This window comes from Phyllosticta citribraziliensis (genome assembly GCF_038025025.1).
Source record: "Phyllosticta citribraziliensis strain CPC 17464 chromosome Unknown J3D65scaffold_1, whole genome shotgun sequence".
Lineage (NCBI taxonomy): Eukaryota > Fungi > Ascomycota > Dothideomycetes > Botryosphaeriales > Phyllostictaceae > Phyllosticta > Phyllosticta citribraziliensis.
Window position 1 is genome coordinate 677,433 of NW_027117338.1, and position 14,842 is coordinate 692,274.

The 14,842-nt window shown below is 55.5% G+C and overlaps 5 protein-coding genes across 5 annotated transcripts; 2 read left to right on the top strand and 3 right to left on the bottom strand.

Annotated features, from left to right (window-relative positions):
• Positions 1 to 12: 12 nt before the first annotated feature.
• J3D65DRAFT_9562 (Up-regulated during septation-domain-containing protein) lies at positions 13 to 3,065 on the top strand. The gene has a single exon (XM_066804273.1). It carries the CDS (start codon positions 268 to 270, stop codon positions 2,980 to 2,982), a length of 2,715 nt encoding a protein of 904 aa, XP_066659460.1. The 5' UTR covers positions 13 to 267; the 3' UTR covers positions 2,983 to 3,065.
• Positions 3,066 to 3,410: 345 nt separating this feature from the next.
• On the bottom strand, positions 3,411 to 5,694 carry J3D65DRAFT_608874 (glycosyl hydrolase family 76-domain-containing protein). Its single transcript, XM_066798632.1, has 2 exons — positions 5,039 to 5,694; positions 3,411 to 4,912 (listed from the first exon to the last, which is right to left on the bottom strand). The coding sequence occupies exons 1-2, from the start codon at positions 5,405 to 5,407 to the stop codon at positions 3,635 to 3,637; spliced, it is 1,647 nt and encodes a 548-aa protein (XP_066659461.1). The 5' UTR covers positions 5,408 to 5,694; the 3' UTR covers positions 3,411 to 3,634.
• A 332-nt stretch (positions 5,695 to 6,026) lies between these two features.
• J3D65DRAFT_9689 (general substrate transporter) lies at positions 6,027 to 8,158 on the bottom strand. The gene is made up of 7 exons (XM_066804293.1): positions 7,974 to 8,158; positions 7,726 to 7,925; positions 7,488 to 7,677; positions 7,066 to 7,441; positions 6,660 to 6,962; positions 6,482 to 6,590; positions 6,027 to 6,428 (listed from the first exon to the last, which is right to left on the bottom strand). Exons 1-7 carry the CDS (start codon positions 8,053 to 8,055, stop codon positions 6,132 to 6,134), a joined length of 1,557 nt encoding a protein of 518 aa, XP_066659462.1. The 5' UTR covers positions 8,056 to 8,158; the 3' UTR covers positions 6,027 to 6,131.
• Positions 8,159 to 10,664: 2,506 nt separating this feature from the next.
• Positions 10,665 to 12,435, top strand: J3D65DRAFT_643387 (putative P450 monooxygenase; the record flags this gene model as incomplete). Its single annotated transcript, XM_066802084.1, has 3 exons — positions 10,665 to 10,883; positions 10,932 to 11,755; positions 11,811 to 12,435. The coding sequence occupies 3 exons, from the start codon at positions 10,665 to 10,667 to the stop codon at positions 12,433 to 12,435; spliced, it is 1,668 nt and encodes a 555-aa protein (XP_066659463.1).
• A 136-nt stretch (positions 12,436 to 12,571) lies between these two features.
• On the bottom strand, positions 12,572 to 14,250 carry J3D65DRAFT_608884 (nmrA-like family protein). The gene is made up of 2 exons (XM_066798633.1): positions 13,263 to 14,250; positions 12,572 to 13,134 (listed from the first exon to the last, which is right to left on the bottom strand). The coding sequence occupies exons 1-2, from the start codon at positions 13,885 to 13,887 to the stop codon at positions 12,782 to 12,784; spliced, it is 978 nt and encodes a 325-aa protein (XP_066659464.1). The 5' UTR covers positions 13,888 to 14,250; the 3' UTR covers positions 12,572 to 12,781.
• Between the last annotated feature and the right edge of the window lie 592 nt (positions 14,251 to 14,842).

Sequence of the window (14,842 nt, forward strand, 5' to 3'; positions counted from 1 at the left end):
CTTTTCCTGAAGCACTGGGGATGACGACCGAGGGGCGGCGGCCAAGCCCAAACGGGACGAGATCGTCCCTGTCACAATCCATCAACCCCAAGCCCCTATGAACCCAAAATACGTACCATTACCTATACGCTTTTCCCCTCCATGCTCTGAGCCCCAGGCTGCCGCCCGAGACCGCAGAACCCAACTGATGCCTTTCGTTTGATCTACCCGCCAATCCCTCCACTCTCTTCTCCTCCCGTCGCTCTCGAATGCTCCTCGCGCGTCGCAATGCAGCGAATGTCTGAAAGCCAGGAATTTGCCCTCAGTCCACCGCCGCCTTTGAGCTACAACTTCCCCGCCCCCGGAACTTACACGTCTCTCGACTCTCCAACCCTAGGTGGCGGTTCATCCGTCTACAGCAATGGTCGGAGCCTACCACCTCCGCCCCGCGACGTGTTGCAGGAGAACTACAGGAGCGCCGTCGCCGACGCCCAACCAGACAACTCGACCCCTCAACAATCGAAGCCGCGCACGTCTCCCTCCCTCAATCTCAACGATGTTGTTCACGTCCACCTCTTGGTCGAGACGGCTGTTGGAGACAGCATGGCATACGACGTCTTGTCGATCGACGAGTTGGAAGCTTTGAAAAAGGAGCGCGCCTCCCTGGCTTCGCGCATGGAGGCCGTTGGTCAAAAATTGGCTCTGGAATCCAAGGTTCGCGACGCTGCGCAGTCTCTCAATCGGCTGTACTCGTCAAAAAGACGTCGCGGGTCTAGCGGAAGCTTCGAAAAGCTCCACTCGCGGAACATGAGCAAAGCTAGCCAGACAAGTATCGGCCAAGTCAACCCAGACTCCTTGTCCAAGAGCGAATCGGAACTCGCTGCGAGCGCAAAGAAATGCGACGACTTTACGCGCGATCTTTGGATGATGGAAAGACGCTCGAGGGAGATAGAAATGCAGTTGCTTAGGCATACTGCGGGGATTTTGCAATTGACTTACAAAGGACCAACGAAACTAGGGAACAATCGACAATCGCTGCTCCAGAACATCTCCCAGGCAGCGCGTCCGGATAGTCCGGCTAGCTCGTACACCTATGAGAATGCTAGCGCAAGAAGTCCAACAAGGATTGAGGACAAGAATGGCTTCGACGAGCGGAGTTTTTATCGGTCGCCAGAGAATCTGGATCGATTGGTGGATGCATTGAAAAATGGCAAAGCTCTACCTACCAAAGCTGATTCGCTCGGAGGAGGTACTTCGGAGGTTGACAACGAAACACTACAATCTGTTGAGAACCGACTTGAGGACCTCAGTGACCGTCTTCGGCAGCTGATAATACGGGCGAACCCCGAGTCCAACAAGGAATACAATGCTGCTCCAAAGCATTCGACGGATGCGAGTCCCGCGGAGCGCGCTGCCAAGATTGCGGAAAAGCTCGACTATCTTGACCAAGGGTTGCGTGATGTCGAGGCGGAGCAAAGCAACATGCGACAGAGCCTCCATCAAGACAGAGCGCTCGAAGCTCCCCCAGAGCAACTCGAAATCATCAACAAACTCCTCTTCCAAATAATATGCGCTTCCAGGCAAGAGTATGATGAAGAGTATCCCGCTCCACCTATCGGAGATGGTATTCAACATCAGTTCTCTTACATGGAGGGCGTGATATCGGCCATTGACCAAGCACAAAAGGCGCTTCGGGCTGAGCTTTCCTTGGCCTCAAGAGGTGGCGGAGACGACATGAACGACGCCGGGAGGTACGAGAGCATCTTGCAAGAGCTGTGGACCACGATCGTGAATGGAGAGGAGGAATATCGACAACGCAAGGCTCAGCGACGCCGGATGCTCGAGGCAGAACCAGAGCACAATGCTGCTGAGCTGGATGAGATTTCGCCTGATGAAGATGCCTTGCCCGAGAAATTTTCCATCCACCAATTCACTTCCGAAGTTTCCCACATTTACCGCAGGTCCCAAAGCCTGAAGGAAAAGAACTCCATTCTCCGTCGCCAAATCCGGCAACAGCGCGAACTCAACGAAAAGTCGGATGCCGAAAAGGAAGAAGAGTTTATGCGTCTGCGTGGCGAGATGGAGCGCCTTCGCGACGCATTGCACAACAGCGCCAACGATAGAGATGCCATGCAGGAGCAAGAAGAAGCGCAGCGTGCTTCGCAAGAGCAAATCGCCCAGCTAGAGGAACGTCTCGAGCAAGCCCTCGAACAGGCGCGCGCTTCCGTGACCGACGCTCAAGCCCAAGTCGCAGAAGCCGAAGCACATGTGGCGGATCTCTCAGCCTCGCTCGAGGAATCTCAAGCCGCGCGCGAGCAAGCCGAGCGCACGGCCAAAGAGAAGGGTGATGAGCTGCAACAGAGGGAGAGGGAGTTGCGTGAGCTGGAGGGTGATGTCGTACGTCTCCAAACCGAGGTTACGGTAGCACGCGCCGAGCTGGACGAGGCGTATGGCAGTCGGTCACAGCGAGCGGCCGCCAATCCGGAAGTCGAAGCACAGCTGGAAGCCCTTAGCGTTAAGAACGTCGAAATGGCCGAAGAGGTAGCCCGTCTTCAACAAGAGTCAGCAGCCGCGCAACTGCAGATGCGCGAGGTGACTGAGCGGGAGAAGAGGCTTCGCGAGGAGTTGCGCGACACCATCACCGAATTTGAAGAGCTCACCAGGGCCAACGTGGAAACGGAGAAGGAGCGCGAAGGACTGGAGGGTGTCATTGACCAGCTCAGGGAGAAGGCCGAACAGCTCGAGGCGCAGCTGAACGAGGAGAAGATGCGCTGGATGGGCATGAGGAGTCCAGGTAACGGTTCTGGCGGGCCGGTACAGGACACGACGAGCACGCGCGTCATGAGGGACGAATTCAAGAGGATGATGAGAGAGGAGAGGGCCGAGGCGTTCAAGGCTTTGAGGGTAAGTCACAATCTCAACAGTACCGAGCTATGGTTGACTGTCGTGTGCAGGGTGAGCAGGAAGAACGCAAACGCTTGGAACAAATCATCCGCGCGTTGAAGAGGGAGCAGCTCCCTACCACGACCCGCAAGCCGAGTTTGCAGACACAGAACCTGACTGTCGCCTGATCTTATTGCACCACCTATCGGCAACCGTTGCAAAGAGGAAAGAAAAAGTCGCTTCTTGACAGCCCGCTCGCGCCGCACACTTTTTCGCACGCTTCTTTAATGGGCACGCGCCATTTGATCCTTCTTGTATCTACTTTAACTTTGGATTTTGGGTTTGAGGGTTTGTCAGGTGTTTGGAGCGGGTTGTTCTGCGGTTCTTGTTTTGTTTGTTCTCTCCCTTTTTCGTCCAACGTAATACCACGAAGCGCTCCGCTGAGTCCTAAGTCCTGGAAAATCAGTTCAATACCTCTTGTTTTCGGTCCCTTCTGCCGTCGTTTCTTTGGTTCCCGTTCAGGGCGTCCTTATGGGTGGAAATCTTTAGGGGGCACATGGAGTCTTTAACTGTCTACTTTCTATGCGACCTGTTTTTGGGTCGGCTGTTTGAAATATCAAAACACCTTGTACTCACTGTACTTTTACCAGCGCCTTCGCTTTCGCTGAGGATTTTGTTAATGCCCATTCAATTGTCTTGTACATTCCTTTACCATTCTTGTCTTCCTTCACTCTCCTCCGACCCACGTTTTTCATTCCTTTTGTCATCCTACTCATACCGTCGCACTGACCCGTTGCTCAGCTGCGCCAATGGCCTTCATGATGGCTATGAGAGCTGCTGACATGTCTGCTCCCATTTCTGTAGACGTTCTCAACGTCGTCGGGACGGTGGTTGTGGCTGAAACGCTTGTCGGTGCAAACGTAAACCTGGGTCGACTTGATGAAGATGTCGACCGCAGGCTGCTCAAACTCGTCTTCGAAGATGATAAAGACGAAGTCTTTGAAGAAGAGGAGGACGAAGACGAGGTTGACGATGAGCCTAAAAAAGTCGACCTGCTCAACGAAGAAGTCGACGAAGTGCTCGAGGAAGAAGTCGTCGTGCTGGAAGTCGAAATTGAGCTTGTTTTCGTCGGCCGCGAGGGCACAGTTACTCCACCTTTGATCGTCAACGCCTGCCGGTTGACCAGCAGCAGCGCGTCAAACACCTCCAACGCCGCTAGCTGCGGTCCCAGCCCATTCATGCCGTCGAAGTTGCCTGTGTTCCAGCGGAAGCCGCAGTTGAGCTCGCCAGGACCCGTACACGCATCTGCCGCGCCTTTCGCCGACGCCGTAATTAGCGGTTTGATAATCTCCAACGTGTGGGGCACGATGACCGTCGTCTTGGCCAGCCATCGCGACAGATATGCCTTGAAAGACATCTGGTCAGTGTTGCACATGTTGATGGGCTCGCACGCCGCCTCATACATGGCGTCGCCGTGCTGCTCAAGGGGGATGCCGGGGCGATTGAAAAAAGAGCGCGCAGCGTGTGCAACGAGTGCATCAACCCTCTCCTTCCACATTCCCGCGTCAGCTGACTTGGTCGACGCCGTCAAGTTGTACATGGCAGCGGCGCCGTACAGATACAAGGCGTTGTTGTACGTCCACTGTACGAGGTTGATGTCGGTGCAGTTGGTCCCCACATTGGCGCCGTCGTACACGGCGTACTGGTTCTCCTGATCAACGAAGCCGACCCCGACGCTCCAGTCCCACAGCTTGGCCGCCCACGTCGCGTACTTGCCGGTTACATCGTTGTTGAATAGCGCCAACCGCGCTGCCACTTGGAACAGTGCCCCGTTGGACACGCTATTCTTATACGTGTAGCCTTTGTTTTCTGGATACACTTGCCACCGCAGCCCCCCACCGCAGGATGTGGTGTCCCACCGTGCTATCTGCGCGCTGAAAACATTGGCGGCTAGTGTGGCGTAACCGTGTGAAGGGTTCGCGAGCGCAGGAAAGGATTGTTCGGCGGCCGACAGCGCGGAGAGAGCCCAGAAGGCTTGATCATCATTGCCCTGGACGTTGTCAGTCTGGACGGTCATGCATTACAGGTGCGAAAAAATGGACAAGAAGCGCAACCGAGGCTCGCTGCTCCGGACAAAATTTGTTTCAGTCACCAGAAAAGGGTAGACCAGACTCACAAATTCCTTGCGGAACTCGTCGCGCGTGAAGCTATTTTCTGGACCTGCCTGCGCCTCGAAGGCTCGCTGGATCAGCTGGTTGTACTGCGCGTCGCCTGTGTACGCCCGGTAGTCGACCATTCCACCCCAAACGGCGCCCGCCTCCCACCAGTAAATGGGCTTCGGCCACGTCCCCACCAGGTATTCGGCTGTGCCCGCCGCCCCGAACGTGTAGCTGGATATGATGCCCTTGGCAGCGGTGTTGGCTGCTGCTTTGATCGAGGCGGCATCGTTGGTGTCGAGAGATATGGCGGATGTCAGAGGGGTGAGGAAGAGAAGGAGCGCCATAGCGAGTCCTGAGGCGGTGAGGGAGTGTTTCGAGGACTGCATGGTAATGGTGGCGATATTTGTTTTGGTTTGGTCCGTTAGAGATCGTTTGTTGTGGCGGGCAACCTGTGTTTACTTCAAAGAAAACACAGTGACATTGACCAAGGTGAAATTGCAGGAAGGGAGACGAAGTTTTTAAGGACAAAGGAAGCGAAAGAAAGAGGTAAACCAGGGACCAGGTGGCGGACTGAATGGCATAATTACTGCGGGAGCGCGTGCCAATATCGCCCGCGAGATGCGATTATAGGCGCCCCTCCTTATATTCAAGAAGTTGGGCAGCTAATCAAAAGAATCCCCCAGCCAGGCTTGTGGCTTGGTGAAGACAGGAATGAAGTGTATGATAGGGGAGGGTGTCACAAATCTTTGCGTAAGCATTCTTTGTACATGTAGTCGGCGACCTGACGTACCATGTGGCCCAATGACTGACACGGCACGTATTCGGGGACAGGGACATGGCCTGCAGCCGATGAAGCGATGAACCGATGAGACGGAGAGCCGATGAGCCAGTGGCCTAGCATGTTCCAAAACGTGTGAGGTGTGTGCTATTAACCGCCCGCCTACCAAGCACTTGGGAGGCGGCATTTGGCTGCGACCTGAGAAACTCGTCCTTCCCCACGGGGTATAGCTGCACTCCTACATCGCGCGGGCCGCGCGCTTGACATGAACCTTAACATCGCATCCCAACACATCTGTACCAATCGCGGACGACATTCCCTCTTTCGTTCGCTTACAATTTTTCCGTCGCCTGGATGTGCTGCTCCTCGCGCGCCACAACCTTCTCCCCGGCAACGCCTTCAGCCGACGACGACCCTCCTGTCTCGAGCGTCCGCAGCCCCATGGCCTTCTCCCTACGGATCCGCTTGCTGATTTGGATCGGACTGCCGGGCGTCGTGTACAGCAAGTCCATTTCTTCCAGTGTCAGGTTTGCCGTCTCGGGGTAGCAGAAATATACAAGAGGCACGAAGGCCAGGTTGGTGCACATGAAGATCATGTACGCCTTCCACTGCAGCCGGTTGATGATGACCTGCGCCTTTCGTTAGCACCGACTCGACCAAAACAGACCGACGACGTGCTTACCGGAGTGATCATCACAATCACAAAGTTCCACAGCCAATTGGATGAAATGCCAATGGCTGTTCCACGAGCGCGCGCTCGGAGGGGCAAGATTTCGGGGACATAAACCCAGCTGAATTTCCGTTAGCACAGCTACAGCGGAGGATAAACGGCAGGCATGTTCAAAGGTAAGAGCACTCACGGGATGCAGTTGACGCTGGCCCCAAAAATAAACATGTATAGGAAAAAGAAGGCGACGCTGGCAGAAGACGTTGCCGTGCCCACGCTGCTGCCCTTGAAGCTCAGCAGCACGGCCACCAACATCATACAGATGCCGAGTCCAAAGCTACCGATCATCATTGGGCGTCGTCGACCCAGCTTATCTGCTCCCAGCGCCGGGACGATGGAGCCGAGCGGGAACATGATCTGGGTGACGCCGGCTATCAATAGCGACATATTTCGGGTCATGCCGACATTCGACTCCAGGACGGTGGGAAGATAGTACCTGCGGCAGTGTTAACGAGGGTATTTTCCCAGCCAGGTAAGCAGTGCGAAAGCTATTCTCAGCCCGTCCTGCCTTTTGAAATTGCGCCACGAACAAGACTTACACCACGAGATTGATCCCTCCAACTTGGTTCATGAATTGCATGCCATACGCAAGCAACACGCGCTTCCCCGTCTGGACCTCGTCCTGCTTGAAAATGTGCAGCCAGCTCTTCTGACCCTCGCCTTCAATGGCAATGGCCTGCAGGATTTCGTTGCTCTCCTGGATCACTGATTCGTCGTCGGGCTGCTTGTCAAACACGTCGCAGAGCACCTTGGTGGCCTCCTCGTTCCTGCCCTTGTTGAACAAGTCGCGAGGCGAGTCGGGCAAACCGAAGACCAGAACAATGACGATTACAGCAAAGATGATCTGGCATGCAATTGGAAGCCTCCAAGCAATGGGCCCGCCGACAAAGTTCATGCCGTAGTCGAACCAGTACGCTTGAAACCATCAGCCAAATGACCTCGACTCTCCGGCAACACTTACCAGTGACGATTCCGACACCCACAAAAAGGGGCTCACTGCAGACCAGACGACCTCTGTTGTGAGCGTGCGAAAGCTCGGCTTGGTACATGGGCACAGTCGACGTCTCGATGCCGGTTCCGATGCCGGTGACGAAGCGGGCAACAATCATTTGCGCTTGCGAATATGCACTAGCTTGGAGTGCGGCGCCAATCTGCAGCAATCAACAACCATTCCTGGTCAGCGAGAAGACAAGACTTACAATGACCCAGGCCATGGCGAACCACATTGCTCTGCGCCGTCCCATGGCCTCGCCAAATGCAAAAGCAACGATACACCCCGAAAAGCAGCCAAGGTTGTACACTGCAACGATTATACCGAGGATCGTGTCGTCGGGATGTCCCACAATGTCCAGAAAGTCTTCGTTGCCGACGATTCCACTGAAGACTCCTTGATCGTAACCTGGGGCACATCAGCCAGTCTCAAACGAGGAGAAGGAAGGAAACTCACCAAAGAGGATAAAGGCCATGGAGCAAGCAGCGGTGATGGCCATCTGCAGCTTGAAGCCGCGCCCATACATGTCAATCTGCATCGTGGGAGCTGGAACCTTCCAAAACCAAAAAGTCTACGATGGAAAGGGGGGACCCGAGGCGGTGCAAACATCACAAGAATTCCCGGGGAAATCGCCCATATATCACGACAAAAAGGAACCTAGCAGCCACAACTTCGCCGGCGCATTGCCGGCTGTCTCAGCACGCAGGCGCTTCTCTCCAACGTCATTCGCTCCGCTCGCTACCAGATGATCCGATGCCATCACCAGACGGCCGGCATCCCAGCTTGCCATACCAAGGCATTCCGTTGGCCTGTTGCGGGGGAGGCGGCTGTAAGGACTAAGGACAGGACTCACAGCCGCGATTCCCCCGGGTCGTGTGCAACCTACTGTCGCTCGACCGGAGCAGTGGTCCCCAGAACAGACGCGCCGTGGGGAGTGGTGATGGCGCGCCGGCCAATCAGAGCGCGTTCCTGCATTTTGCCTGAATTGCGGGGGAATGGTGGTTGTGCCTTGGCGGCTCACTGACGGCTTCTCCCTCTTCCACTGAACAGGCGTGTAGACGGGCAGGCGTGATGTGACATCCGACGTCGACCCGCGAGCGGCGAACGTCCGATCCTGCGGCTTCGGCCAAGGGAGGAGCATGCCTGGATGTTGTTGATGGTGGAGTGGAGCCCCCCGTGTCTGTGGGGTAAGGGCCGAACTGTGGACCCTGGCCGGCTTCCCCGTTTCTGGGGTAGTCGTGTTTTCTGGGGACCCGCGACGGGGAACTTCTAGCGCTCTGGTCCTGCTTCTGGTGACTTGACGCGCCGGCACCCGACGGCGGCAGTTTTGCGCTCTCCAAGTCCTGCCTTTCGACCACGACGGCTTTTGGGATTTTTTTCTTGTGCTGATTTTCTGGCCTGCTTATCTTTTTTCCCCAGATTTCTCGCACTCGAACTCGGTTTTCGTATCTGAAAGTCCCTTGCTCAGAAATGTGTTTTGGTTTCTCTCACAGCATTGGCAGGCCAAAGCGGCGCTGATCCTGTATGTCAGCGTGTCAGTCACGCTGTAATGACGGCGGAGACAGCACTTTTGCGACATATCCGACGCCCAGGCCTCCCAGTGGATCCACACGCACAAGGCTTGTTCTTCAGTCCGACGACGACGCATCTCGTTGAGGCAAACGAACTGGAATCTTGCAGCGACGAATCCGCCATGTGCAACACTGTTTTCGCGACTGGATACGTTCATGAGTGCATCGCAGCCTTCGAAGAGTGTCTTTCAGCGGAGTCTGGTGGTGGCTTCTTGTCCTAGGTCTTGATTCCACTGTTAGGTCGAAGCATTGAAACCTCCATTACTACGTTGTGGCTTGCCATGAAATGGGAATTACTGGTCAACTCACGCTGATATTATGTCTAGTTCTCTCCAAATTTTAGCTTTTGACAATTACTCCAGGTCTCGAAAGACCAAATGAGTTTATGAACGAAGGGTGTCTAGAGTTGCCCTCCTTGCTTTATCTCAAGGGGTGAGCAATTGCTGGTAACAACTCTTCTCTTCACAGCCCACCACAATTTGGTATCACTCCTGGTCATGTGTGTGCAAGTATAGTCCGACGCTAGTGCATGATCAACACCTGCCAGAAAACATTCCAAAATGAAAAACTCGGCTAGGACAACATGGCAGGCAGATGACTGCACCGAAGAAAAAGGTCGGAGGGTTCCGGGGCAAGTCGCTGACCGAAAGCCAACTTGTGCTTCCCGCATGTTGGGCAGAGCGTGGCTTTACGCTAGACCCTTCTGCCGGGTAACCTCCGGGAGATGGATGACTAGCTGCCTTATAACGACCGTCTCACTTCCCCCACGTCAAACACGACCAAAAATTGCTTTTTCTCTTCAAACTGGCCGCTTGTATGGTCATGTTTTGCCCAGCCTATTTGCCGTTCTTTCGTGAGCTCCTGGTGTTCCTTGTCGACACTAAGACGCCATGTGGCCATCCACCACCACTTCGGCCGTGAACATGATTGACGTCAAAGTCAATCGATCAAAATACTGCTGCCTCCACGCCGAGAGTGGCTCTGAAGTCTTGATTGGGCTTGGGATGTGAGTGTTTCCCGTCTCCCACATGCCAACAGGCACCACGAGTGGAGAAGATTCGGGCACAATTTCGACAGCCTTCGGCAGTCAACCGCAGAGCCTCAAGCCACCACTTACGACCGAAGAAAAACGACTGCCTGGACTCGAAATAAGCCAGAAACTGTTGCCTGGGAAGAGATGGAAATTCTACGGCCGTACAATGAACGCACTTGGTGGCGGTGCGGGTGGCTGACACCGACCGAGGTTTGGAGCAACAAGCTTCGACTGCCGCGCCATCCCCGCGCCAGACCCTGCTTTCTGACATCAAAGTCCCCTAATCGCCCCTTGTTCGGCCGTAGGGCTTGACTTTGCTCCTGCTTTGAGCTCATTTGCTCCCCACTCCGTCATGTCTGGGGATGCCTCGCCATGAGCCGCCAACTCTTCACCTGAGCGTTGTTCGAGATTGCTGATCCATGACGACCGAGGCAGCCCAAGGACGGCAGGCGTCACATGTGCTGTGACACAAAAGATACTTCATCTCGAGAGCCCACAAACACTCGCCATGTACCTGAGCAATCGCCCAATCCCTCGCCCAGCATGGCTCTCGACTTACCGCTCCCGATCCTGCTCGTCCTGCTCTCTGCGCCCCAGGCGCTGTTGGTGAAAGCTCTAATTCCGGAGCAAAGTCTACGCATTCCCATTACTCCAATTGTGTTGGGTCTGATTGGAATGAATTTCGGAGTATGGGTTTTCTACAGAATCGCCCTATACCCGTTCTTCTTCAGTCCTTTCCGCCATTTGCCTTCGCCCAAGGAGGTAAGCTTTGATTGGACGTGCGTTTGCTTCTGGAGCTAATTTTAGTAGGGCGGATATCCCATCGTCAACCATGGTCTGGTTGTCATGAAGAAGCCCCCCGGAGCTGAGTTTCTCAAGTGGATGAAGAATATTCCCAACGATGGCCTCATAATGTTCAGGGGCATCTTGAACTTTGAAAGAATTATCCCCACAGACCCAAAATACCTCTCGGAGATCCTGGTCCACAAATCGTATGACTTTGAAAAGCCGGGACGCGCGCGACGCTTCCTGCGAATAATCCTCGGCGACGGTCTCATCATCGTCGAAGGTGATGAACACCGCTTCCAGCGAAAGAGCTTGATGCCCTTCTTCAGTTACCGCAACATCAAGGACCTCTATGGCATCTTCTTCGCCAAGTCGGGCCAGTTCATGGATTGTCTCAGCAAAGAGATTGACGAAAACTCCAAGAAGTCGGAAAAGAACGCTGGCGCTGTTGTTGAGATCAACCACTGGTCGACCAAGGTCACGCTCGACATCATCGGCGTTGCTGCTCTCGGCCGCGACTTCAACTCTCTCGAGAACACCGACGACCCTGTAGTGCCGCTTTACGAAGAGATCCTCGAGCCGACGGCTGAGAAGGCGCTCTTCTTCACGCTACATCTGATTGGCTTCGAGAACATTGTGCGGCTGCTGCCGTGGAAGATTAACGAGCGCCTGCGCTACACGACGACGAGTCTGCGCAAGCTCTACAAGCAGTTCCTCGCCGACAAGAAGGAGAAGGTCAAGGCCGACACCGAGGGCACGCAAAAGGATATTCTGTCCGTCATTATGCGCAGCAATCAGTTCGGCGACGACTTGCTCATTGATGAGCTGCTGACGTTCCTCGCTGCAGGGTGAGTCCAATCCAACAAGAACCACAGTCTGCCACCGCGCTAATGAACGATATAGCCATGAGACCACATCCTCGGCGTTTACGTGGGCGACGTACCTCCTCGCAAACAACCCCTCCGCACAAACCAAGCTGCGGAAAGAAGTGCAGACACACCTCGCCGAGGAGCTGGCCAACCCTAGCGACCAAGACTCGATGGCGCTTGCCGACAAGCTCGAATCGTTGCCGTACCTCAACGCCGTCTGCAACGAAGTGCTGCGCATGTACCCAACCGTGCCCGTGACGATCCGCGACGCTGTGCGCGACACGACCATCGCCGACCAATACATTCCGAAGGGCACGCAGCTGATCCTATCGCCGTGGGCCATCAATCGCTCGCCGCGCCTCTGGGGCCCGGACAGCGAGACCTTCAAGCCCGACCGCTGGATCGACGCCAACGGCAAGACCAACAACCACGGCGGCGCCGGATCCAACTACTGTCAGCTGACGTTCCTCCACGGCCCCCGCTCCTGCATCGGCCAGCGCTTCGCCCAGAGCGAGTTGCGCGCCCTGCTGGCGAGCTTCGTTGGCCGCTTTGAGTGGGACTTGGCGATGCCGGAGGACCAGGTCATTCCGGCTGGCGTCATTACGACCAAGCCGAAGCATGGCATGAAGCTCAAGGTCCGCAAGGTATTGCCGGCTTGAGGCGTTGTTGTTGTCGGTAATGGTATGAAGATTGAGGCGTAGAGGCAGGGGGGAGTTGGGGTGGGCTGGAAGGAATCATCACTTTCGCTTTCTATGCTGTTACATATGCGGGTTGTTGGGCTATTAGATTACCCCTCCAAAGCGTTGTTAGTGTGATCTTTATTGTACATGAAATTTTGATGCTGTCTAAAATGCCAATGCTTGCATACATTCACTTCCACCCCTACCATGAACTGTGATGCCAGAGGACGTGAACGAAACGAATTGGTGCAACGAGTCACAAACTACGAACATTTCCCCCCACAAATGAGCGACTGTCCTGTCCTGTACATCCACCCCATCATCCTCACTTCCCAGCCTTCTCCCCAATGCCCATCATCGCACCCGACAGCTCCTTCGGAGAATACATGCGCAGATAATCCTCAAACGTCACAGCCTTGACGTCAGGGTAGCGGTTGTTGCTCAACTCTTTCTCCGCGGAGCTTCCAGGCGGCACCAGCAGCGTCGAGCCGTTCAGCATGTAGTACTGGTACCACATGGGAAGGTAGGCGTAGTAGTTTTCGGGCTCGCTGTCGCGTTTCTGGTGCATGGTTGCGTGCAGGTCAGCCAGGGAGCCCAGGGGCTCGAGAGACGGTGTGAACGAGTAAACGCTGGACATGGCAGCGGCGATTTGGTGGATGTTTTTGCGGTCGCCGAGGACTGTTGGCGTTGTGCGTTAGCCGGTCAGTCGGTCGACAGGGGGGTACCGTGGGAGATAAGGGGTAGAAGGGGGTGCTAATAGGCAAGCAAGCAAATCAGGGGTCGGGATTGGAACCAATCCAACTCACACTTCTCAACGCCCTTGGCCTCGCCGTCCACAGCAACGCGGGCGATCCACTCAGCCGTATTCTCATAGCTGCTCACCTCCCACGCCTCGTCGCCGGAGCCCCAATACCGCAGCTTGCCGCCCTTGCCACTCTCATCCGGCACCCACGCGCCAAAGAAGCCGCTCCACCACGTATCCATGAAGGCGCCAATCATGACATGCACGCCCTCTACGCCCGCCTTGTCGTTGCAGTACGCCATGACGTGCCGCATCGGGTCCTTGGGGAACAGCTCGCCGTCCTTCAGCGGTCGGTAGTCGACCGTGTAGTCGCTGGCGACGTAGCGCGGCACGCCCGCCTCGGCGCACGCGTCGATCAGCACCTTTTGCCCTTCTTCCATCAGCGCGTCTGGGCCGAGGTACGTGCAGATGACGACGTTGCAGCCGCGCGCGAACTCAACGGTGGCGGCGCGGTCGTCGGCACCTCCCGTGATGACAGTGTGAGGGGACGAGCTGAGCCAGGAGGGCAGCTTGCTGGCGTCGCGCACGTAGAGGCGCAATGTTGGAGGGGAGGGCAGCCGGAGCAGAGCGGCAGCGACGAGGCGGCCGAGCTTGCCTGAAGCGCCTGCGATGCCGACGGTGGTAACCATTCTGGTGTTTGTTGTATGACTTCTTGAGTACTTGGTTTGTAGTGTGCTGTGATTGTGTAGCCTGTAGAGCGCAGTCGTATACTCAAAGTGGATTCGACAAGACGATCCCCCTTCTTTCCTTCTCTTCTCCTCTTTTATGTCTTCACATTTTTTGCGGGGTCGCGCATTAGTGGCGCTTCTCCTCTTTCTTCCAGTGCTTGTTGAAACCCAGCTCTTGCGTGTGGAGCGTTGCTAGTGCTCCTTCGTCGACGGGCGGCAGGACGGCGTGCTGCTGCTGCTGCTGCTGCTGCTATGGCTCCGGAGACTTTGCGTGCAACAGTCGACTCGAGTCCTGGTTTGAGGGTTCTCTTAGTTGGTGGTTTGAGGGCATGCATGCTGGTTTGGTCTCTTTTCAAGCTTTTGGTGGCTTGGTACGGCGAAGGGTGGAGGGAAGTGCCTCCAACCGCCCGCCGAACTAGTTTCCGCTTCTCAAAGGACGGAAGAAGAGGCCAGAGAAAAAGGACAAAAGCGAGGAGGATGACAGTAGCGCGTATGATCCATCACTGATCCAGCCGCGGGGTGGTTGGATCAGGCGAACGACAGCGTACCAATATCGCGACTGCGCACTGGACGACATGTCAGCAACCGCGGCGTCGGAGTGCTTTCGTCTGAGTGCATCACCATCACCGTTGAACATGTCACCATGATGGGAGTGTTCACATCAAAAGCAGAGAACAAGTGTACCAGGCAACACATCCTCGATTCAATTATCTGCCACTGCTCAATCCCATACCTTGACGTGGTGCAGCTTCTCTGAAGAAGCCATGAGAAAGAGCAGTAGAAATCCAAATCCAAACCTCTTCCCACCGGAGTGAAAAGGCTTCTTGACGCCCAGCTGCAAGGACCGCGGCCGCGACCCGTTGAAAAGACTTGCAGCCAGTGCGTCGTGTCTGGCGAACCGAAAACGCGTCGCCTG